Source organism: Bos grunniens, chromosome 8 (assembly GCF_055505025.1).
Source record: "Bos grunniens cultivar Pamir isolate PY7600 chromosome 8, Bosgru_T2T1.0, whole genome shotgun sequence".
NCBI lineage: Eukaryota > Metazoa > Chordata > Mammalia > Artiodactyla > Bovidae > Bos > Bos grunniens.
The window spans coordinates 6,425,176-6,451,161 of record NC_141172.1 but is presented as its reverse complement, the minus strand read 5'-3'; the positions used below and the strand labels follow the sequence as shown (position 1 = coordinate 6,451,161).

The following is a 25,986-nucleotide window of genomic DNA, read 5'->3' as shown; positions in this document are numbered from 1 at the left end:
CATTTGGGTACAATCTAAGGGCTTCCTCTGGGTGAGAGATAGGATTTGTCTCTTGACTGGTAGCTGGCATCGGGTAGTTGAATAAAAATGTAAACAATTAACAGTCTTCACAAAAGAATGGAATCACTGAATCTTTACCAATTTAAAATTCAAGCAATACATTTTTCTTTTTTTTTTTTACTTTAAAGCTGAATTGGCAAATATTTCAACATTAGATTTTCTTATAGATTCTTGTGGGGGAAAACTTAGAACTATTTGCTCTAGAAAATTCTGTCACCATACTTTTCTCATTGTGTTTTGGCTATACACAATAGCCAATAATTCACATGATCAGTTTGATTAATTGGTGTGTTTATATTTTATACTGCTCTGTATCCCAAGGGTATTTGCTCTGAGTGTTTTCTTTGATGATAGAATGGAGTTGAGATAGGATTAACTTGTTCCAGTTGAAATGTCTTACTGTACTGCTTGTTGCACCACAGGCCAATAAATTGAGACAAGTTGTCAGGGCAAAGACTAGCAACTTTATTAGGAAAGCCAGCAGAGCAGGAAGATGGTGTATTAGTGTCCCAAAGAAGTGTCTTGCCTGGGTTGGGATGCTAGTGCTAAGTCACTTCAGTCGTGTCCGACTCTGTGTGACCCCATAGATGGCAGCCCACCAGGCTCCCCCTGTCCCTGGGATTCTCCAGGCAAGAACCCTGGAGTGGGTTGCCATTTCCTTCTCCAATGCATGAAAGTGAAAAGTGAAAGTAAAGTCGCTCAGTCGTGTCCGACCCTCAGTGACCCCATGGACTGCAGCCCACCAGGCTCCTCTGTCCATGGGATTTTCCAGGCAAGAGCACTGGAGTGGGTTGCCATTTCCTTCTCCAGTGCATGAAAGTGAAAAGTGAAAGTGAAGTTGCTCAGTTGTGTCCAACTCTTAGTGACTCCGTGAACTGTAGCCCACTAGGCTCCTCTGTCCATGGGATTTCCCAGGCAAGAGAACTGGAGTGGGGTGCCATTGCCATTGCCTTCTCCATTGGATGGCTAGGTACTTTTTTTATAAAACAAAGAAGGGGAGGAGCTAAGGAGGTAAAGTTAAAAAAAGGAACTTGTTTGAAATGTTTCCTGGTTCCAGCCAGATTTGGGAGGGGATGTGTTCACTTCTTTTCTGCAGCCATTCATTGGTGGGCCTGGTAAGGATGTTTCCTGTGAGCAAAACAAATATATTTTAGCTTAGCATTCAAACATGGAGGCAGAGTTCCCAGAGATGGACCATTATGTATACCTCAAGCTATAAGCAACATCCTTTTAGTGATTAACTTGTAGCAAAAGGAATAGAATACAAAAATTAAAGTAAAAGAAACAGATCCAATATGGAGTCAGATTTATTTACTTGTTATAGGTCTGTTGAGATTTTCTGTTTCTTCAATTTAGGTAATTGTTGACAGTGAAAAATGCTGACAGATATTTCAATTTGACAGCATTTTGTTCTGCCTTCCAATGTACAGAGAAAAGAAATTAGAAGCAGCATTTAATAGTGGTTGCCATAAATTAATTGGTTTAATGGCAGTTTTCTTTCTTGATCAGATGTAAGTTGAAGCTGCAGCAGAAAACGATGTCCCTGTGGTCCTGGGTCAACCGGCCCAGTGAACTGAGTAAGTTCACCAACCCTCTCTTTGAAGCCAACAACCTTGTCATCTGGCCATCTGTTGCTCCACAGAGTCTTCAGCTGTGGGAGGGTAAGTCATGCATCCTTTGCAAACCCTTTATTGATAGTCCAGGATGTTCTCTTGACTGCCTGTGGGTACAACAGTACGTGTATACTGCTGTTTATATCAGATATTATCTCAAGATAAGAAGGTACATTACTTCTTTTTATTGTGATAAAAACACAAAATTCACCAACGTGATACTTAATTGTACACAGAGATGGTCAAGTATATCACGTTGTTGTGAAACAGTCTCCAGAGCTTTTCTTCGTGTAACTTGACGACTCTGCACCCATTGAACAGCAGCTTCTCAGAGCTCCTGTCCAGCCCCAGGCAGCCACCGCTCTGCTTACTCCTGCTGCCTCACCTAAGTGGAACCATACAGCATTTGTCCTTTTGTGACTGCGTCATTTCACTGAACGCAATTATTGTGCTCAAGGCTTTCCATGTAGTAGCGTGTGACGGGATTTCCTTTTTAAGGCTGAGTGATTTTTCATTTGTGTATACATTTTGCTTATTCATTCATAGGTAGGACCCTGCTTTTGATGCTGGAATTGCTGGATCATACAGTAATTCTATGTTCAGTGTTTTGAAGAACAGCCATACTGTTTTCCGTAACACTTGTACCATTTTACAACCCCATCAGCAGTGGACAAGGGTTACAGATTCTTCACATCTTCCTCAATACTTATTTCCTGTTTTTCCCCCATCTTTGACAGGTCATCCTAATGGGGGTGAGGGAAAGTACATTACTTTTTGTGTAAGAAAGTGATAGGTAGTTGGGACAGGAATAAATTGTAAGCTCTTAGGAGATGGTTTCTGTTCCCTTTATCAGCTAGTCTTTAGGACAGATTGTTCTGTTAAATGCTGTTGAAGGGTTAATGAGCTAGTCCATTTTAGTAAGATTCCATAAAATGTACGTAATGTCATCCATCAAGGCAGTAATGCAGATGTCTTGTTTAAGTGGAATAATCCAGACTTGATTTTCATATCTGAAGAAGAGTTTTTACCTGCATTGCTTTCAGATTCTGAAGCTTATCTCCTGAAGTAGAGAATGCAGTCAGTTCAGTCGCTCAGTAGTGTCTGACTCGTTGCAACCCCATGGACAGCAGCACGCCAGGCTTCCCTGTCCATCACCGACTCCTGGCGCTTGCTCAAACTCATGTCCATCGAGTCGGTGATGCCACCCAACCATCTCATCCAACTCTGTTGCCCCTTCTCCTCCTGCCTTCAATCTTTCCCAGCATCAGGGTCTTTTCCAATGAGTCAGTTCTTCGCATACCTTAAATACTAAAGCTTGTTTTTTAAAAAATTACCAAAAACCTATCTAAAATATATAATCTATTCATTACACAAAGGGTATAACATACCATTTAATTTCTTTTTAATCAATTTGAAGGTGGTAAGTACATTTGTAGTCATCTTTATGTAAAACAACAAGGGCATACACACAGGAATAGCAGCTGTTTGGTAAACTCAAGTACCTTCCACATCCGTTATTTTACTGTGGTCTCCTGTGTGAGACTCTCAAGGGCAAGTCTATGTGTGAGGGGGTCTCAGGTTGCTTTCCTTTCTGGGTTTGACACGGAGCCTATTTCTGTCACTCCTCTGGCTGTCAGCTCTCATGGCTTGTTCTGCATGGGATAGCTGTCATTAGCTGCCTCCTCCCGCTCAGCTTAGGCTTCTAATCTTATCGGTCGAGGGGTCCCATGTTCAGCACTGTGGGAAAGTGGCCTCACCCTTAGAGTCTCCTGGGGCTCTGAGCCTCAGCGCAGTGTTTCTCCTTACTTGTGCAGTCAGGCACAGGCACTGCTTAAATGAGAGATAACAGCTGTACTTCTTGTTCAGGAATTCTGAGACCGTTTACCTAATAGCCACTGTCATGTTTAATAACAGAAGTGAGAAACTAGTTATTTGGGAGGAAAGGCAAACTGGAGAGCCAGATGGCTCCTGAAGGACAATTTAACTGGTTTTTACAAATCACTGAAAGTTCAGGGATTAAGTGATAAAAGAAGATTTTTTTATATGGATGTGCTCCTGCTGCTCCATTAAGGACAAGTTTTCCCTGTATGTTTAGTGCCTCCTCAGCTTAGAACTGGATGAAATTCTAAGTTGGATAAAAATATTCTCATGGTAAGTATATAGATTGTAGAAAAACCCCACTGAGGCCTTAAAATGTCTCTCTGCTGTTTATATCTGCACCGAAGTTAACCATTAAAAGTAAGTAATTCCTGTATCGAAGAGCAGGATTTTAAAAATACATGCAATAGAAAAATCAACAAGGTCGGTCTTTAGTCTGTGTTTCTATCTTCCTTCTCTGATAAGAATGTAAGTAGTATTCGGATGCATACAGAAGGAGTCTCTAGGGTGCATGGCAGTTTGGTTTATGGAAAGTGTTCTAATAACTCATAAAATCTTTGTGAACTTACCAGCTACTGGTAAGTTGCTATTGGTACATGCATGCTGCATTCTGGAAGCATTTGTACCTCCTGACTTGAATATTGTTAAGCCATCACTTTGAGCTGATATCAATAACATATATGTATGTACAGGAGAAAATGTCTTTTATCCATAATAAAAGGATAATTAATGTTATCTGGGGAAAAAAGCAGTTGCCTACAGAATTGGAAGACGGTCTGTTAGAAACAGAGGCGGGGAGAGAGTGCTGAAGTTCCGCCTTTTTCAACAATTTGTGTGGCTCTGCTTTTGCTCTAACTGCCACTTTCCCACTGGAAGTGATTTCACACCTATAGGAGGTCGTACAGGTTCAGATAAAGTTCTGTAATTGTTTAAAAAAAGAGTATTTGTATTGTGGAAGTGTGAAGTTTATGGCATTGTAAATGATTAGTTTGTATTCCTGAATATAACCAGAACTGCATTTTGTTCTGTTTCATAATGTTACAGGGGTTTTTGAATACCAAGCATGTACATGGTGACTTCTTGTGCACTCTTCAGCTGTACTCTTTCAGTACCTCAGATTGCTGTGCATTTTAGAGTATAATAAAACACAGATGTGAACTGTGAAAAAAGCAAAGGGTTATAATACATGGGATTATGTATTAACCTCAACAAGTATAATGCTAATCCATGGTGTGCATCTTTTTCCCTTCTGTTCTTTCGTGGATTCAATAGGTATTTTTTTACGCTGGAACAGATCCTCCAAGTATTTGGATGAAGCATATGAAGAAATGGTTAACATCATAGAATATAACAAGGAATTGCAAGCGAAAGTAAATCTCCTTAGGAGGCAGTTGGCAGAACTGGAGACTGAGGATGGGGTGCAGGAGAGCCCCTGAATCCTACCCACTGCAGCCCTCGCAGGACCGTGCAGACTGGTAGCCCACCTCTGTCTTCTGTGCCCTCAGTTCACCATCACATGTTCAGCCTTGAACGTAAGGCTTTAGAAGTGAGAACCTTCTAATGTAATGGGCTCCTCAATACTTTATGAATGAAACTTACTCTAATTACTCATGTTCCACGTGGCCTGGTGGGGCTCTTCACTTTGGGAGCAGGAAGGAGGTGCTAGTCATTCTATGTGAAACAGGTGACCTATTTAATGCCATTTGTGTTATACACCATTTCATTGTAAGCTTTTCTCTGCCTCTACTTTGCAAACAGTGCTCCAGACCAGTCAAGGATATGACTAATCTCTTTAGAGAATATTTGTTAGTTTAAAAAAGGACCAGACTTTTTAAGCACTCCAAATATAGAAATATTTTTCAAACCTGAAATTGCTGGTAAACCGAGACTTGTGTTTAACATGCTATTTCCAATATCTTTGCCACATAAAATCGCCCTTCTTCTTTTAAAACAGTTTTGGACTGACAAGAGCTGAATTCGTGTCCTCATTCTGGTTTGTCAAGAAAGCAAAAGCTGAATATTTATTCAAGGTAAATTATTTTTACAATGGCAACAGCTAAAGTTCTCTGGTATTTACATTAAGAAGTAGTAAATTTATTTTAACCATAGACACTAAAAGTATGTGCAATTTAGAAATAAAGGAGAAGTTTGTTACTGATAAGGTGTCAGTAGTGTCGAATTGGTTCTTCAGGGTTTTGGTCATACATTTTAAATGTGTCAAATGCTGGATGTAACATTAAACCATCATTTAGAATAGATGTTAATTTGTTATAATTAAGCTACAAATACGGTTACCTTAAACCAGAGATGCACTGCCCTTGTCTGAAGTTCTTACTGCACTGGTTTATGTACAGAAGTGTGTGCTTGATTGTTTTGTTTGTAAATATTCTAAGTTTACTAATACTAAGGTTAAGATTTTCTTACTCCCTTGAGCCTTTTGAAAATTTATCTTGACTCTGCTGGTTTGTCCATTAGGCAAATATAATTTAAGTGGAAGTTTATGAACATGACTCAGGTATGTTTTAAACTTCAGAAGCCACTTTGAAATGTTTTTAGTGTTATAGAAACAGTGATGACTTTATGCTATAGGCTGGTTTTTGCCTGCAACTCCAACAGTTCGTGATTAGGTGCTTTCCGTGTACATTCTACTTTGTGGCGCTGCTCGTTTTAACAAATACTTTCAATTGTAGTTTTCCCTTAAAAGGACTGTTGAAGGGTAATCTTTAATATCATTTCAATCCCATCTATATATAACCATTTCATTGTAAAACACACCAAAACTGAACCCAGCTTCAGAGTTATGTATCAAGTTAAAATTTTAGTTCTTCAAAATCAACTCTAACAAAATCTATGGCCACATTCAGAAGCTGCAGAAAGCGGTGAACACTTTCTATCTCCAAAAGAGTTGCCAAGACATCTTTTTCCCCGTTTCCTCAGACTAGGAGCAAAAGGCTAGACAACTAATCTACAGTCGGAGCTTTCCTTTTGGTAAATTTGTCTTTCTCCTCTAAGCTCAGTTTTACTCCTGGCCTGTTTTCTTGATCATAGTTAAGAATCTTGGGGCATTCAAGTCCTCACCTAAAGAAAGGCTAATGAGGGAAGGAGCAAAGATGTACTTTCTTGCTATAGGTATTTGTGTGCTGTGTGAAATGTCTCAGTTAATTTTTTAAAAAAGGAAACACTCTAGCTTTTTTAATGGATCCTCAAAATTGAAGGAGCCTTTTTCTTCTCAGTTAACTGACCCATAAGGAAAACTAGAGAATTTTTAGTGATTTTTTTTTTTTTTTTTTTAAAGAAGTGACTCTCAGTAGTAATGTTGGTTGGCCATTGGCCATAAGGTTTCTGTGGGTGGAAACATTAGAGGGCTTTTTTTTTTAGGCTTAGTCATGGAGAACCTGTATGCCATCAGCTTATACCTGTCTTCCTGATGAACATTTCACATGTGAGCCAGAGTATGATGATAACATAGTGTTTCCATTTCTTTTTCTTTCTCTTACTGAGATAGCAATCATAAGCAGTTTGGACAAGTTTGTGTTTTAGTGTTAATTTATAATTAGGGATTGTCCAAACTATAGTTCTGTTTACAGGGCGTAAAAACAAACTTTTGTATCAATGCACTTTCAAAGGGGTCATCTAATAATGTAAATACTAAGGTTTTCCCAAACTTGAGAATTCTAACAAAGACAAGTGTTTTATCAATATAATTTTGAAGAGGGTTTTTAGTAATACTATTAAATTACTCATCCCTTGGATGAAAAGAATAATTACAGTGGATGTATTAATAAGATACTTAAGGTTAAGTTTGGAGAACTGTCTTTGATAAAGGCGGCTTTAAAAACTTTCATAATGAAGAGAATAGTGGCTCAATTAGTGAGGATGCAGATTGCCCCATACAAGCTTTAAGTGAGGTATAATCATGTTCATGTACATTGTGCATCTTCTGTATTTATTCGTTGTGAAGGCTGGTTTCCATTTTTGGAGTGAAAAAAAAGTAAGTCCCCCACAAAGAATATTTTAATACAAAGGACTGCTGCAATACAGTGATCTTTAGATTTAAATTAATAATTTTTTTTTAATCAGAAGAAACAATTTGGTTATATCAAAATGCTGAAACTTTTTGGGTGGTTTAAGACTTGTCAGTAATTGTTTCAAATTTTTTGTTTTGATTTTATTAAATGGGAAGAAAATAAGCAGAAATTATAAAACCCAATAGAAATAAGATAATTTTATAGCTTGTTTTAAACCTAAGAAAAATTAGGTCTTTGAAGCAAGATTTTAAAGTGATTCTGGGGAAAACTTTGGAAGACAATAATCATTTAAGATACATACTTACTTTTGTATGTATCTTATTTTAAAACTTTTCTTTGAACTCCACAGCATGATTTTGTAGAGGTGATAGATAAGTCACTGCTTTTCATTTTAAAGGATAAAAGTGAGATTTTAGTCTTTGATTCAGTCCTTCTTAAGTTAAAAAAAAATTAGTATCATGGAAAAGATCTGACCAGTAATTGTCACTTGAAGCCGAAAAACAAGAGGGACCTTGTGCTGCATTACAAAGAAAACCGCTTAAAGATGTGACTCTTGTAGTTGTTGGGTTTCAAGGGTAGCTGCTTTAAGGGTCAGTCCTAGCTAGGGCATCAGGTTCACTGACTGTCAGACCTTCACCTGAGACACAGTTTTGGTGTCTACCCATATCCAGGTTTTATGAATTAAAATGATACAAGTCTATTATGAGCACCCTTAATCACAGAGGTATTTCCTGGACCAAAAAAAATGGGCAATATTTGGAATCGTTAATCCTCTGTTCTGGAAGCTTTGAAATTTTCCAGAGAATGAAGTCATTCAGTCCATCTGATCCAGGTTATCCTATACCTCAGGACAACATAGATGAATCATTTCTTATTCTTAAACATGACACAGACTCCACCCACCCACCCCCACCCCCCGAGCATGTACACTAAGTTATTATAAGTAGTATTTTTGTGTAATTCACCATCTCAACAAAAAACTGTAAAAGACTGGTTGCTACACTCATATTTCGTCTCAGGTAGTAGGAAATGGTTATTTTCTAATTTTTGGTTTCTTAAATAAAAACAACTTCTTTTTTCACTAGTCCTTACAGTCTGCCATCCACAGCATTTTCTTCCTTTCAACTAGAAGCCCAAAAGAGACCTTCTGAAACTCTATGCTAGGTTTTAGAAAGTCTGAACTTGTTATCTAAATCCCCTCAAAAAAACAAAACAAAACAAAAACTAATGTCCTATAATTGAACCACAGTGCAGAACTGTCATTGGTGTTTAATTAATGAAAGATAACAGGACTCAGTGTGGACACTACATTGTCCTGGAAAATGGTTCCTGATGAGAGCTCACTGTCTTCTAGAGCAGTTCTCTTTAACCGTCTGTGAGTATACATATTATATGTGTGATTTCTGATAAAAAGTTGTGTAACACTGCCTGCCTGTCAGCCCAAGACATTTGCTTCAATTTTCCAAATGCACATATTTTTAGAGAGGTGGTTTATTCTATACAAATACTCCTCGCGTTCTCTTGTTTAGAATCCTTATAGATATATTACCATCTACACTGAAAATCTTGTACTTGCACAAATTATTTAAAAAAATAATAACAGTATGTATTTCTTCAATAACCAGGTACTTGAAGTTTACTCTTGATATATTTGAATGTGACTGTTGGATTTAAGTGCACTATTACTCATGTCTTAGACAATAAAAATTGCACTGTATGGAAAATGTATCTATAATGTACGCTTTGCAAAAACCTCAGAGTGCTGTAATGTACAGGTGTCTACATGGTGAACCTGTCTGCGTCTAGGAGAAAATGATGAGCTTTCGCTAAGTCTGTGTAACATTTTAGTATAATCTGTAATGTTCCCTTAAGTGGTAAGTTCACGTATGTCCTGGAATCATTTCTCTTGAATTGGCTGCTCTGTCAAGCTTGGTTTACGGAATCAAAAAACAGTCTTGTTGAACACGGTACAGTTATTTTTAGTGTGTAAGATTTGTGTGTTAAGATCCCCCTCTGCCTAAGAGGGCTGTTGCACAAATGCTAGTGTTAAATATCCATAGACAATGGTAATAAAATTTGAATACATTCAAATGCAAGAAATTAAATCTATAGGCTGACTTTTCCCAAAATATTTATAAAGGTTTTTGCAGTGTCTTAATTAAAATTGCTGTATACATGGGTAGCTCAGATGGTAAAGAATCTGCCTGAAATGCAGGAGACCTGGGTTCGATTCCTGGGTGGGGAACATCCCCTGGAGAAGGGAATGGCAGCCCACTCCAGTATTCTTGCCTGGAGAATCCCAAAGACAGAGGAACCTGGCGGGCTACAGTCCCTGGGGTTGCAAAGAGCTGGTCACAACTGAGTGACTAGCACTTGACACTTCATGTGTTTTTGGACTTTATGTTTTGAAAACATTCACATCAGTAGAAAAGTTGCAAATAGTGCAGTGATCTCCCACATACTGTTCACCCAGGTGGAATACTTTATAAATCAACATGGGCTTGAACACCCTTGAGTATGTGTGTGTGTGTGTGTGAGAGAGAGAGTGTGTGTAGCATCACTGTTGTTTTGGTGAAACATCTGCAGGTATGTGCAGACATCATGACCTTTCCACCTAAACTTCACAGGTATCTCCTAAGAAGGAGGAGTAGATATTGAAAATACTATTTATTCAGTATGTAGTGAAAAGAAATTCCATGAAAGGCACTCAATTATGGTGAAATAGCAAAATGAAAATTACACATATCACCTCACACCAGTCAAAATAGCAATTATAAAAAAGGCTGCTGCTGCTGCTAAGTCGCTTCAGTCGTGTTTGACTCTGTGTGACCCTATAGACGGCAGCCCACCAGGCTCCCCCCGTCCCTGGGATTCTCCAGGCAAGAACACTGGAGTGGGTTGCCGTTTCCTTCTCCAATGCATGAAAGTGAAAAGTGAAAGTGAAGTCACTCAGTCGTGCCCGACTCTTAGCAACCCCTTGGATTGCAGCCTAACAGGCTTCTCTGTCCATGGGATTTTCCAAGCAAGAGTACTGGAGTGGGGTGCCACTGCCTTCTCTGTAAAAAGGCTGCTGACAGTAAATGGTATAGTGGGGAGCTTGGGAAAAGGGAACCCTCCTATAATGCTGGTGGGATGTAATTGGTAACAAACACTATAGAGAACATTATGAAAGTGTGTCTAAATGGTGAAAATAGAGCTCTCATATGATCAGACAGGCACATTCCTAAGAGAATAAGAGGAGAAAATAAGAATTCAAAAACAAATGCACCCAAGCATGCACTGTAGCACTATTTACAATACCCAAACATAAAAGCAAACCAAATGTCTGTCGACAAATGAATGGATAAGGAAGTGACACATTTCCACAGTATAATAGGATTCTGCCATGAAAAAGAAATAATGCCATTTGTAGTAACCTATGAATTGGGAGACAATATGGGATACAGTACTAAGGTAAGTCAGAAAAAGACAAACATCATATATCAGTTGTATGTGAAATGGAAAAATTGATACCAATCCACTAATTTATGAAAGTGAAAGAGATGCACAGACTTAGAAAACAAGCGCATGGTTACCAAGGGGGAAGGCAAGATGGGATTCATCAGGAGGTTGGGAGTGATGTATCACACTGATATATAAGACTGTCAACAAGGAACCAACAGCTACATAGGAAAGCAGGTAACAGAACACTGTGTAACACATGTGAAAAGAAGGCAACAGTTGAACAGATATGTATATGTGTATAACTAAATGAGATCCTGTATACCTACAACCTCCACAACAATAAATCAAATGTACTACAAGAAATATAAAAACTAAAAAAAAAAAAGTAATAAGACATAAGCTGACAGTGGTTCCAGCTGGTATATTCAACCTAAGGTAGAGTCAGATAGTCAAACTGACCCTAAGGTTTCATTAGCATAGTACCAGAGTGGAGCATGAAGAAGTGCTGCCATCTTGTGGCTGTTTCCAACACCCGGAACCTAAAGCCTATTCCTTTTGATTCAAAAGGAATACTAGACTGTAAATGATACCTGCTGTCAAATAATTTTCATACAACTAATCAAAAATAATTTTTTGCAAAAGGAAAAGACTTGGAAACTAATTACAACTGGTAAATGCTAGTTTCCTTGTTAACAGTTTAAAACGTCCATGAAACATGCTCAATATTGTGAATCCATACACAGGAAAATTTAATTTGAAAAGGAATAAACCGGTTCCATATGAAGAGCCATCATCAAAAAGTCAATACAAAAAAAAAAAAAAAGAGGAAAGAATAAATGGTGGAGAGGCTGTGGAGAAAAAAGGGAACTAATTTACGGGGCAGCTGGGAGGTAACAACTAGTATGAAGAACAGTAGAGAAGTGCCCTGAAAAGCTGACAATTTTCAGCCACAGGGTGATTGGGCAGGCTCACCTCTTAAGAGTGTCCTGGGAGAAACCCAAACAGCACCGTGGACAACAGAGAACACGTGGCAGCACACACAGTGTCCACGGACAGGCGAGTCCAGAGGCAGGAAGTGACCTGTGAACAACCGAAGATGACGCAGCCATGAAGAAGGAGAGAATGCCACCAGCAGGAACACAGTTATACCCACAGCTACTCATGTGATGTGAAGTCAGTTCAGTCACTCAGTCGTGTCCGACTCTTTTTGACCCCATGAATCGCAGCACGCCAGGCTCCCTGTCCATCACCAACTCCCGGAGTTTATCCAAACTCATGTCCATCGAGTCAGTGATGCCATCCAGCCATCTCATCCTCTGTCGTCCCCTTCTCCTCCTGCCTTCAATCTTCAGTCAGGGTCTTTTCTAGTGAGTCAGCTCTTTGCATCAGGTGGCCAAAGTATTGGAGTTTCAGCTTCAGCATCAGTCCTTCCCATGAATATTCAGGCCTGATTTCCTTTAGGATCGACTAGTCCTTGCAGTGCAAGGGACTCTCAAGAGTCTTCTTCAACACCACAGTTCAAAAGCATCAGTTCTTCGGTGCTCAGCTTTCTTTACCGTCCAACTCTCACATCCATACATGACCACTGGAAAAACCATAGCTTTGACTAGATGGACCTTTGTTGGCAAAGTAATGTCTCTGCTTTTGAATATGCTGTCTAGGTTGGTCATAACTTTCCTTCCAAGGAGTAAGCGTCTTTTTATTTCAAGCATCTTTTTATTTTTATTTTCATTTTTATTTCATGGCTCCAGTCACCATATGCAGTGATTTGGGAGCCCAAGAAAATAAAGTCTGCCACTATTTCCACTGTTTCCCCATCTATTTGCCATGAAGGGATGGGACCAGATGCCATGGTCTTCGTTTTCTGAATGTTGAGTTTTAAACCAACTTTTTCAGTCTCCTCTTTCACTTTCATCAAGAGGCTCTTTAGTTCTTTGCTTTCTGACATAAGAGTGGTGTCATCTGAATATCTGAGGTTATTGATATTTCTCCTGGCAGTCTTAATTCCAGCTTGTGCTTCATCCAGCCTGGCATTTCTCATGATGTACTCTGCTGCTGCTGCTGCTAAGTCCCTTCAGTTGTGTCTGACTCTGTGCGACCCCATAGACGGCAGCCCACCAGGCTCCCCCGTCCCTGGGATTCTCCAGGCAAGAACACTGGAGTGGGTTGCCATTTCCTTCTCCAATGCATAAAAATGAAAAGTGAAAGTGAAGTCACTCAGTCGTGCCCGACTCTTAGCGACCCCATGGACTGCAGCCTACCAGGCTCCTACATCCATGGGATTTTCCAGGCAAGAGTACTGATGTACTCTGCATATAAGTTAAATAAGCAGGGTGACAGCCTTAATGTACTCCTTTCTCTATTTGGAACCAGTCTGTTGTTCCATGTCCAGTTCTAACTGTTGCTTCCTGACCTGCATACAAATTTCTCAAGAGGTAGGTCAGGTGGTCTGGTATTCCCATCTCTTATTTTCCAGTTTGTTGTGATCCACACAGTCAAAGGCTTTGGCATAGTCAATAAAGCAAAAGTAGATGTTTTTCTGGAACTCTTTTGCTTTTTCGATGATCCAGTGGATGTTGGCAATTCTCTGGTTCCTCTGCCTTTTCTAAAACCAGCATGAACATCAGGAAGTTCACGGTTCATGTATTGCTGAAGCCTGGCTTGGAGAATTTTGGGCATTACTTTACTAGTGTGTGAGATGAGTGCAATTGAGCGGTAGTTTGAGCATTCTTTGGCATTGCCTTTGGGATTGGAATGAAAACTGACCTTTTCCAGTGAAGTCAGTCAAAATCAAAGAACAATATCATAAGCTATCCCATGAATCTGAAATGCACATCGTCAATACATGCAGGAAATGACAGACAGACACAGAAACAGAAAAACTTCTGATTAACAAAGGAGAATGAAGGGGCCGAGGGGTCCACCATGCAGGTTGAGATGAAGAAACAAACCATGACATATACTGTAGATAATCAACCAGGACCTACGGACACAAAGCTAATTCTGACAAGACTCAGCAATAACATACTTGAGAAAAGAATCAGTGAGTAGTTCAGCAGCTGTCTCGTGGAACTGTGAAATTGAGAAAGACTCTGGAGTCCCACAGTACCATATACCAATGTTACTCCAACTCTGGGGGCGGGGGGGTGGAGGCATAAAACAGAGGAACGAGACCCACGCATTTGGTGTTCAGTCTGGCACATTACACCATCCTTCACAATCCCAAAACATGACTTCCAGAAGCTCTGACTGCTTTAGAAACCAGAGCCAGGGATGAAGAAATCCTTCTGCCTTCTAGCCCTATGGCCCAACAACAACCTGAACAATACTGATTCTCAGAACTTAATATTCATGAGGGCTACTGAGCCTGAAATAATACCTGTCCTCCCAACATTTCAAGGGATTAGTCATGGAAAAGAATTATAAACAGGGGAAAGTAGGAAGAAGAAATGATCACCAGGCAACTGCCACTCCCACCATTTAAAGAAACAAACCAAAAAAAAAAAAAACCACCTAAAATGATGTTCAGGATGGCAATTTATTAGAGACATTCAAAGCAAACTGGGAGGAGGGGTCAGAGGCCCCACTGAAACAGCCATCATCAGAACATCAACAAAGGTGAAAAGCTGAGAGAGGTGAAGGGAGAGGGGACCCTCCCAGGGTGTAGTGGGGAAGACAGTGGGATGCAGCGGCCTTTAAAAGAAATTCAGACAATGAGCTACCGTGTGATCGGGCAGTCCCCCTCTTCAGAATGTATGGTTTGAAAACAAGAATTCCAGAGGACCTGTGCACTGAAGCAGACACCACAGCAGTATTTATAATATCCCAAAATTGGAAGCAAACCAGATGGGCATGGCCAGATGAATGGAGACAGAAGTGATGCACACACAAGAGGGAATCTGTTGTGGTGGAGGAAAGGAAGGACATCATGCTATCCACAGGAACTTCTGTACCTAACAATGACCTCAGGGAGGTCAGCAAGACGAACACTGACAGCACACTATCACAGGTGAAATGGAGAGACGTCCACACCCACCAACGACTGTGTTCCAAAAGTGAAAGTGACGCACAGACTTAGAACACAAAACGGATGGTTGTCAACAATGGAAAAGGGGGGCTGCGGACATGGAGGAGACAGCGGGGAGAGACTCATAGCCACTAATACAGAGAAAACAGGGCCCTCCTGCAGAGCAAGGGTGGTGAGCCAGGCACTCTGGGATAACCTACACGGCCAGAGAGCCAAGAAGAAGAGACATGTAGGTGGAGGTGGGGGAAGATGCTGTACACCTGCAGCCGACGGGGCACTGGAAACAAACATCCCATCACAAGGACTGTGTGTTCCACGTGAAAAAATGGGACACAAGTTCCTGGGGGGCAGACCCACCTCTAGGGGCGTATTTGCAGAAACCCAGTTTTCAAAGAGACAAATGACCCACGTGGACCACGAGCACCACTTACGACAGAGGATGTGGCAGCACACGGAGCGTCCATGGAGAGATGAATGCAGAAAGAAGCCGTCTAGGAAGACGATGGAGGATGACAGCCATGTAAAAGAATGAGAGCGTGCCCTTGACAGGAACATCGCTAAATCCAGAGAATCCCACTGAGTGAAATCAGTCAGATCAGAAAGAACAGTGTCAGAAGCAATCCATGTATCTAAAAATGCACACGTCAACTGGTTCAGGAAAGAAGCAATAAACGGACTGAGCCACAGAAAAACAAGCTTCTGTTTCCCAGCGGAGAGTGAAGCGGGCCAGGAATAAATTAGGATGTTGAGATGAACAGTATCAAACTACCACACGTACAGTAGCTAATAGACAAGCACTATCCCAGGGAAAGAAGAGCCTAGTGGGCTGCAGTCTATGGGGTCGCACAGAGTCGGACACGACTGAAGCAACTCAGCAGCAGTAGCAGTAGCAGTAGGCACGTCTGGCCAGTTCTCTCAACACTCGGTAATGACCGACATGAGAACAGAGTCGAAAGATGAGTTGCTGTCTCTGTATGTGAAACAGATAAGGACTCTGGACACACAATACTGTACCAAGGCCTCTCCCATCCCAGATAAAAAGTCACTGAATGAAACAGACCAAACGAGACCCAAGCATTTGGTGTTTCTTATGGCACACTCCACCCTCGTTCACAATGCCTAAACAGGACTTCCACTAAAGCTCTGGCTGCAGAAACCAGAGTTGGGCATCAAGAATTCCTCACACCTTCTAGCCACATGTCCCAACAACAACCTGAAACTGTGGCTTCAGGGCAGCATCATATTCACAAGCACTCCTGGCCTTGAAATCGTGCCTGTCCTCCAAAAATTTAAAGGGGCAAGTCATGGAAAATAGTTAAAACAAGGAAATTGGTATGCAGGACTGTGCTGAAGAGTTAAAAAAAGAGCCAGGATACAGGGGGTTTGCAACAATAACTAGGTGAAGTGAATTGAAAGTCACTCAGTCATGTCTGACTCTTTGCGACCCCTTGGAACCATATACTCCAAGGAATTTTCCAAGCCAGAATACGTGAGTGGGTAGCCTTTCCCTTCTGCAGGGGATCTTCCTAACCTAGGTATCAAATCCTCCCACATTGCAGGCGGATTCTTTACTAGCTGAGCCATCAGAGAAGCCCAAGAATACTGGAGTGAGTAGCCTATCCCTTCTCCAGCAGATCTTCCTGACCCAGGAATTGAACCAGGGTCTCCTGCACTGCAGGCAGATTCTTTACCAACAGCTATCAGGGAAGCCTAAAAGTGAAAGTGAAAGTCACTCCGTCGTGTCCAGCTCTCTGTGACCCCATGGACTATCCGGCCGATGAAATTCTCCAGGCCAGAATACTGGAGTGGGTAGCCGTTCCCTTCTGCAGAGGATCCAACCCAGGGAGTGAACCCAGGTGTCCCACATTGCAGGCAGATTCTTTACCAGCTGAGCCACAAGGGAAGCCCAAAAGTAGGTAGTCAGAACATCAAAAGATTACTGTTAAAGAAAAGGAAACATCTCAAGTTAATGAATTTAGAGGTTTGCTGTGTTTGGGAAGAAGGCAATGGCACCCCACTCCAGCACTCTTGCCTGGAAAATCCCATGGACGGAGGAGCCTGGTGGGCTGCAGTCCATGGGGTCTCTAAGAGTCAGACACATTTGAGCGACTTCACTTTCACTTTTCACTTTCATGCATTGGAGAAGGAAATGTTAACCCACTCCAGTGTTCTTGCCTGGAGAATCCTAGTGACGAGGGAGCACAGCTGGTCCGATGTCTATGGGGTCGCACAGAGTCAGACACGACTGAAGCGACGCAGCAGCAGCAGCAGCAGCAGCATCTGTGTTTGGTAAGGTGCCAGAGTCTGGCCTCTCTGAAATCATTCCTTCATTATGCACCTTAAGTATCTATGGCCAGTATCCTGCTTGTCTGCAGCCTGAATCCCCTCAAGGTGAACAGTCCAGGCGGCTGCTGTGGCTGCTGGGCTGGTGGCTGCCAACATCCTTTGTTTACTGATAAGGAAGGCAATACTTTTCATCCACAGCGCCTCACATTGGTCATTAATTCAACTAACATTTGAGAGGCATTTCATGACCAATCTTGTTGACGGTGCTAAGAAGTTTTATTCCTAATCAGGTGAAGACTCTATTGCTACGCCATCTGGTGTGCTGATCTTTGCTGGATCAGCCCTTATTGATAATCGATAATCTAAAATTCTCTTGATTGCCTGTCTTATCAGGCTGTTGTGATTCAGGAAATGTTCTCCCTTGTGGTTTTTTCTCATACCTAGAGTTTCACAATTACGATGATTCTATGTATATATGATGAACTCTATCATGACATCTCTTTTGTTGGAGCCCTGGATACACACTGGGCAATGCAAGAGACAACAGTCTTATAAAACAGACAGGATATAAGCAATACAGATGGGTTACATTAATAAAGTCATATGCCAGTAGAGAGAGAGACAAACCATAAACACCCTGAAAATAAAGGGCCAGTTAAAACAATGGGTAGTATAAGAAGTAACCTGATTGCAAGAAACCATCAAGTCAGATGGAGAAGCCAAATTCTGGAAGGATCAGGTAAAGAGAAAAAAAATGGGTTCCATCTTTGTTTACCAAGGGGCAATTTATCATCTTGTAGTAAGTCATAGCATAAGAGTAAAGGTTTTTCTGGAAAATAAAGATTAAAAGCTGGTATATTTCAGAAAAAATCATAGAATTATAAATCATATTTATCAATTCATTCAGTTCCATGTAATTCATTCCTGTTGATCTGGATGAAGCTGTCAAGTTTCTATCAGAGTTTTGTAATTTCTTACACAGTTTAGCAGTATGGTCATAAGTTATCAGAAACATGTATCAAGAAGTCTTTTATGAATTTTCTTGAAGATCTTCATTTTATAAAAAGAGTAAAACAATGATTGTCTATAGACCACAAAAGTCTTAAATAGCATGGTGAAAGATCTGATTACAAGCCAACTGACAAGAATCTTGGATATTTCTGTGACATACAACATTTTAAGATAACTGGAACATGACTGATAACATTATATCAGTACATATCACATTTTTAGGAATTCCATATAAATTTTAGAATATCTCTATTAATGTTAATTATCCATACAATATAAGGTTAATCTCCAATCACTTGACAGTTCTTCTCAAGTAATTTAACATATCAGATAAGCCTAATTATTTTAATTTTCCTCTCTGAGTTGCCCCCAGGGTTCCTCTGAAGCATCCCAGAGTGAGCTGGAGGTCAGAAGAACCTTAGTTACAATTTGCTATTCAGGCAGGCAGTTTGTCAAAAAATATTAAATAGCTTTCAAACACTTGGTCCAATAGGATCATAGGTCCTTGCGAAGCAACTTAGTCACTTAAAGTGACAAAAGATTTCAAAAAGCAAATACAAGTGTCTTAAAGGCAAACAAACTCATGATCTGTTACCAAAAGCTATATTCCAAGAAAACTTTGTCCTCTTAACAGAGAGGAACAAAAATCTAGTCTTGCATCAGCCTACTTTTCTAACAAAATCCACTTATCTAACTACATTTAATCTAGTCTCAGCTGGACCATTTACAAAACTTCTTTATAGGGCTCTCTCTCTAGAACTAGTCACAACTTTTCGTGTCCTTATTGGTTTGTTTTTCCACCTCCAAAACAAACACATACCTGAGTCTAGGGCACGCTCATTGTTTTCCCCTAACAAAATGCTTTTCCATTCTTCATACCTTATTTTGCTGAAAATGCCACATCCTATTTTCTTTCCATAATGAAATCTTTCCATTAATATCTTTAGTAGCTTCAATTACATATTACAATTCCAACCCTTAAAAATCTTAATCTCTAGCAAAAAGTGCCAAGCACCAAGTCATTGTAGTCTTCTCCATGCCAGCATTTCCCAACTGGAATATTCCACAACCTCTAGAAACAAATACCAATTTCTTTCTTCAGTGTGGTACCAGATGTGTATCTAACAAACACACACATCTTTAGTTTCCCCTTCCTAAGGAGCTACCGTCCATAGCGTTGCAAAGAGTCGGACACAACTGAAGCAGCTGAGCACACACACTCACTCATAAGGAGACAAGGTAAGTCAATTTAGACTCGTTTAGCAGATAACATTCAGGTATTTTATCTTACTTGAACTGACTTGGATAATTCAATGAATTCCCATCATTTAATTTAACTTAGCAAAACTCAAGTTACCAAACATCTGGAGAAACTATTTTAGAAAGACATAACCAAAACGTTGTTGAATAGCTAAGTTAGGTCCGACTCTTTGTGACTCCATGGACTGTAGCCTGCCAGGCTCCTCTGTCCATGAGATTTCCAGGCAGGAATACTGAAGCGGGTTACCATTGCCTTCTTCAGGGGATCTCCCTGACCCAGGGATCGAACAGATGTCTGTGTCTCCTGCCTTGGCAGGTGGATTATTTATCGCTGAGCCACTGGGGAAGCTCATGGGAGAGATTAGACTGCCATTATAATATTGATCATATTGTATTTAAATCTTACAAAAAAGATAAATAGCTCCATTTTCAAACACAGAAGGAATTCCACAGTGTATGCAAACCAAGCTTTATTATAATATCTAAGTGACCCTAAGCGAAAAATATCCATATACACTCTTTCAATAAGTGAATTTTTTATGGTGCCATACAGTATCCATGTTCATGGGTGGATTTTTCTAACTAAACTTGGTGCTTCTCACAGTATAGCTTTATTCACAAGAGCTAAAAGGTGGAAACAACCCTAATTTCCTTCAATAAATGGATAAATAATATATGATAGACACATATAATGGAATATTATTCATTCTTAAAAAAAGGAAAGAAATTCTGACATGCCACACACAGATAAACCTCAAAAACCTGCTAAGTGAAGTAAGTCACAAAAGGACAAATGATGTATGATTCCACTTATAGCAGCCACCTACAGTGGTCAGATTCATAGAGACAGAAAGTTGCTGAATGATAGTTGCCAGGGTGTTGGAGGGGTGTGATGAGAACTTACTATTTAATGGGCACAGAGTTTCAGTTTGGGACAATAAACTTCTGGAGACAGATGGTGGCAATGTTTGCACAACAGTGAGAATATATTTTATGAGTACATTTAAAATGCTTAAAATGATGAATTTTATGGTTTACATATTTGACCACAAGCTTAAAAAAAAATGCTGGGATTCATAGAATTAACCTTTACCATACTAAGTGGCGGATTATGTGACCAGGCTATTCAGATTTGTTTTAAAATAAACCTCAAAATATAACAGAATCACTACGTAGTCATTAGAGCAATATGAGAAAGCTCTCTTCTATGTTTAAGTTCAAGATCCAGAGGAACATGCCCTTTCTCAGAACTTCAGGAAGCCGTTCAACAAAGTATTTTTCTAACACTGGAAATTCCTTTCAAGTTATATTTTTTTGAACAAGGGCAGAAAAGACATGAAACCTATTCTACCTTGACATTTCAGAACTCTAATCCATTTTGAGTATTATAATGCACTTAATTTTGAGTATTATAATACAGAGCAATGACGGCGTGAACCCATCTGCTAGAAGCCTCCCTTTGGAAAAACATCATCAACTGTCATTGCTGGAGCTGGTCTGAACCAACCTACCAGGGCTGAAGCAGACTATTAACTTTCCAGGAATTTTGTCAGCTGCTTCTTAAATACAGGCATTATTAAAAATCAAATTACATGAACTGAATTAAATACATAAAATTACAAAGGTAGTTAATAACCAAATTCACCACTTCCTATGTATTTTACTAGATTTTATTTTACTCTGTATGCTCTTGAGATTAGTTACTGTAGCCTTATCTTTATGGTAGAAATATTACCTAAGGACATACTGCCCTGTGGCACAGTACATCTCTCCCCAAATCCAAATGCAGTGTGACAGCACGCTGGTAGGCTGACATCAGTCATGGTTTAAATACTTACACCATGGAAATGGGCAAATGCTGTAAATCAAGAGTTGTTATGTTTTAAAAGGGTTATAGAAACAAATGAAGAAAACGTGACACAGACTATATGAGACCCATAATGCCTAACATATTACTCTCTTGCCCTTCACAGGAAAAGTGTGCCAATTTCTGGTTACGATGTTGACAGAGATTGTGTTAATAAGAGAATCAGACTTAAAAGTGTGCATGTCTGAGTCATTACACCATAAATAGCAAACAAAAAATGAAGGAATCATTTTTCCAGTATTCAGAAACTGTTACCTAATTCAGCAAAGAAGCCACAACACTGATGCATGAAGTTCTGCCGTGGTTTCACTATCGCCCTTTCATCTTACTCATTTTAATAAATGAAAGTGTCAAACCAACTCATATCAGCACAAAATTCTGATATATGACAAATAGTACAAGAGAAAGAGTACTGGATTAGGAGGACCTTGAACAATTGACTTCATCGGTTTTCTATTTTCTAAAATGAGTGGGGGAAAAAAACTCAGATAATCCCAAGAGGGATTCCCAATAAGAGATGACTACTCTATGATTGGATACTCTATGTGTGGATGTGAGAATTGGACTATACAGAAAGCCGAGCGCCAAAGAATGGATGCTTTTGAACTGTGGTGTTGGAGAAGACTTGAGAGTCCCTTGCATGCAAGGAGATCCAACCAGTCCATCCTAAAGGAAATCAGTCCTGAATATTCATTGGAAGGACTGATGCTGAAGCCGAAACGCCAATACTTTGGCCACCTGATGGAAAGAACTGACTCATTTGAAAAGACCCTGATGCTGGGAAAGATTGAAGGTGGGAGGAGAAGGGGACGACAGAGGATGAGATGGTTGGATGGTATCACCGACTCAATAGACCTAAGTTTGAATAAACTCCGGGAGTTGGCGATGGGCAGGGAGGCCTGGCGTGCTGTGGTTCGTGGGGTCGCAAAGAGTCGGACACGACTGAGCGACTGAACTGAACTAAACTGAATCTGTCGTTCCTTTTCCTTTTGAAAGCTTTGTTTCCCATTCCAGGGTTGGTTTGTTGCGATCACTTTTATTTCAACAAACTCTGTTCAAACTATTCCAACTACCAATTCAAGGGAAAATGATGCCACTTAATTCCCTGGTCCAGTGCTGCCCAGTGACTTTCAGTTGAGCGAGGTCATCCCAGTCTCTCAACTGAGGATGAGCCACTCGGTGTCTAAGCTGAGCAGAAATCTTCCCAGCTTCTTTCTCTGAGGATAACCCATGTGCCTCTTCTTGAATCTAAGTTTCAAGGGTAACTGAGTCCTCCAGAGAATTTAAATACCACTGAATAAAACTTAGGACCATCAGCCAATAACAAGAGATTCAAGAACCAGGAGACCCTCACCCAGATTCCTCTGGGCTCTCTGAAGAGGTGGACGGGCCCAAGAGGCCTCTGCTGGCACCAAGCTCCAGGTCCTCATCAAGTTCAGATGAAGGAGAGAAGTCTGTTTGGGTCCCTTCGTAGTCATCAGAAGCCTGGACTAAAAGAAATGCACAGCCTAAGAGTTGAGCATCATGTTTTATTTGGCAAATTTTCTGAGGACTTAAGCTCAGAAGGCAGCCTCGGATTGCTCTGAGGGGCTGCTCCAAAGAGGTGAGGGAGAAGCCAGGGTATATAGAAGTTCAGTAGTTAGAACATCAAAAGACTACTGTTTACTTTAAAAAAAAGCCAAACATCAAGTTAAAGAATTTAGTGCTTTTCTAAGTATGGGAAGATCCGAGAGTCTGGGTTCATTGAAATCATTCCTTTGATTTGCACATCAGCTATCTGGGACCAGCATCCTGCTTTTCGCCATCTTGGGTCCCCTCACGCTGAACAGTCCAGGCAACTGCCCGTGGCTGCTGGCTTGGTGACTGCAACATCCTTCATTGACTGATATGGCAGACAACGTTTCATCCACACCAGAAACCACTCACCTTTCAGTCCCTTGGGAATCACCCTTTCTTCTTGCCCTGTCCTCAGGAGCAACTGGCAGCATCTTCAGTGGGCTGCTCCACTCTGAAACATCCCTGTCTCCAGCCCCCTCAAAGCAAGCTCAGTATTATCTCCAACCTCACCACCGTTTGCGGAAAACCAAAAGTAACTCCTCATGATATGATTTGGTGTATGAGAAACGGCAGTGACCCAGTGGCTGAGTCAGTTTTTACGGTTCCCATGGTCTCTTGGGAATTCTTGACCGGTTTAGGTGGGGCTGCACCTCTGTCAGACAGGTACAGTGCCCTTGATAACCTCCTAGGTCTCTTGAGAGGCCAAAAGTCTAATGAAAATTTCAAACTTCAAGTGCACTAAAGACCCATAATGAAGATCATGTCAAAGAGAAAAAGGTGAAGAAATGGGGCCTTCTAAGAGTCTGTAAAACAGAAAGACATACTCCACAAAATCATAGATTCTTAATGTTGGAGGAGGCCTTACAGATGTTTTTCCAAAACCCTCACACGCATAAAAACCACTTGGAAAGCCCCTTAGAAATGCAGACTGAGATTCAGTAGGTCTGGCTGGGGGCTGCTTTCTCCAGGGGCCACACTTGGAGGTATATCTCTAGGGTATACCTGTGGTTAGCACCTTGACAGCATGTGGGGATTACTCAAGAAGCTTTAAAAAATACTCCTGCCAAGATCACAACAGACAACACAGAAATACAAAGGATCATAAGAGACTACTATCAACAATTATATGCCAATAAAATGGACAACGTGGAAGAAATGGACAAATTCTTAGAAAAGTACAACTTTCCAAAACTCGACCAGGAAGAAATAGAAAATCTTAACAGACCCATCACAAGTACGGAAATTGAAACTGTAATCAAAAATCTTCCAGCAAACAAAAGCCTAGGTCCAGACAGCTTCACAGCTGAATTCTACCAAAAATTTAGAGAAGAGCTAACACCTATCCTACTCAAACTCTTCCAGAAAATTACAGAGGAAGGTAAACTTCCAAACTCATTCTATGAGGCCACCATCACCCTAATACCAAAACCTGACAAAGATCCCACAAAAAAAGAAAACTACAGGCCAATATCACTGATGAACATAGATGCAAAAATCCTTAACAAAATTCTAGCAATCAGAATCCAACAACACATTAAAAAGATCATACACCATGACCAAGTGGGCTTTATCCCAGGGATGCAAGGATTCTTCACTATCCACAAATCAATCTATGTAAAACGCCACATTAACAAATTGAAAAATAAAAACCATATGATCATCTCAATAGATGCAGAGAAAGCCTTTAACAAAATTCAACATCCATTTATGATAAAAACTCTCCAGAAAGCAGGAATAGAAGGAACATACCTCAACATAATAAAAGCTATATATGACAAACCCACAGCAAACATTATCCTCAATGGTGAAAAATTGAAAGCATTTCCTCTAAAGTCAGGAACAAGACAAGGGTGCCCACTTTCACCATTACTATTCAACATAGTTTTGGAAGTTTTGGCCACAGCAATCAGAGCAGAAAAAGAAATAAAAGGAATCCAAATTGGAAAAGAAGAAATAAAACTCTCACTATTTGCAGGTGACATGATCCTCTACATAGAAAACCCTAAAGATTCCACCAGAAAATTACTAGAACTAATCCATGAATATAGTAAAGTTGCAGGATATAAAATCAACACACAGAAATCCCTTGCATTCCTATACACTAATAATGAGAAAACAGAAAGAGAAATTAAGGAAACAATTCCATTCACCATTGCAATGGAAAGAATAAAATATTTAGGAATATATCTACCTAAAGAAACTAAAGACCTATATATAGAAAACTATAAAACACTGGTGAAAGAAATCAAAGAGGACACTAACAGATGAAGAAATATACTATGTTCATGGATTGGAAGAATCAATATAGTGAAAATGAGTATACTACCCAAAGCAATTTATAGATTCAATGCAATCCCTATCAGGCTACCAACAGTATTCTTCACAGAGCTAGAACAAATAATTTCACAATTTGTATGGAAATACAAAAAACCTCGAATAGCCAAAGCTATCTTGAGAAAGAAGAATGGAACTGGAGGAATCAACCTACCTGACTTCAGGCTTTACTACAAAGCCACAGTCATCAAGACAGTATGGTACTGGCACAAAGACAGAAATATAGATCAGTGGAACAAAATAGAAAGCCCAGAGATAAATCCACACACCTATGGACACCTTATCTTTGACAAAGGAGGGAAGAATATACAATGGAGAAAAGACAATCTCTTTAATAAGTGGTGCTGGGAAAACTGGTCAACCACTTGTAAAAGAATGAAACTAGAACACTTTCTAACACCATACACAAAAATAAACTCAAAATGGATTAAAGATCTGAACGTAAGACCAGAAACTATAAAACTCCTAGAGGAGAACATAGGCAAAACACTCTCCGACATACATCACAGCAGGATCCTCTATGACCCACCTCCCAGAGTATTGGAAATAAAAGCAAAAATAAACAAATGGGACCTAATTAACCTTAAAAGCTTCTGCACAACAAAGGAAACTATTAGCAAG

General features: G+C 40.2%; 1 protein-coding gene and 1 long non-coding RNA gene across 2 annotated transcripts in view; one reads left to right on the top strand and one right to left on the bottom strand.

Moving 5' to 3' along the window:
• MTMR9 (myotubularin related protein 9) overlaps positions 1 to 5,709 on the top strand; it is a 68,596-nt gene extending 62,887 nt beyond the window's left edge. Inside the window, exons 9-10 of the mRNA XM_086414218.1 lie at positions 1,570 to 1,721; positions 4,824 to 5,709. Of these exons, the coding sequence (XP_086270344.1) occupies positions 1,570 to 1,721; positions 4,824 to 4,987 (316 nt within the window). The 3' untranslated portion in view covers positions 4,988 to 5,709. The remainder of the gene's footprint in view (positions 1 to 1,569; positions 1,722 to 4,823) is intronic.
• Positions 508 to 25,986, bottom strand: part of LOC147366604 (uncharacterized) — a 28,809-nt gene continuing 3,330 nt past the window's right edge. Inside the window, exons 2-3 of the long non-coding RNA XR_015168863.1 lie at positions 11,996 to 12,103; positions 508 to 1,188 (exon numbers count right to left, since the gene is read on the bottom strand). This is a non-coding gene — a long non-coding RNA (uncharacterized LOC147366604). The remainder of the gene's footprint in view (positions 1,189 to 11,995; positions 12,104 to 25,986) is intronic.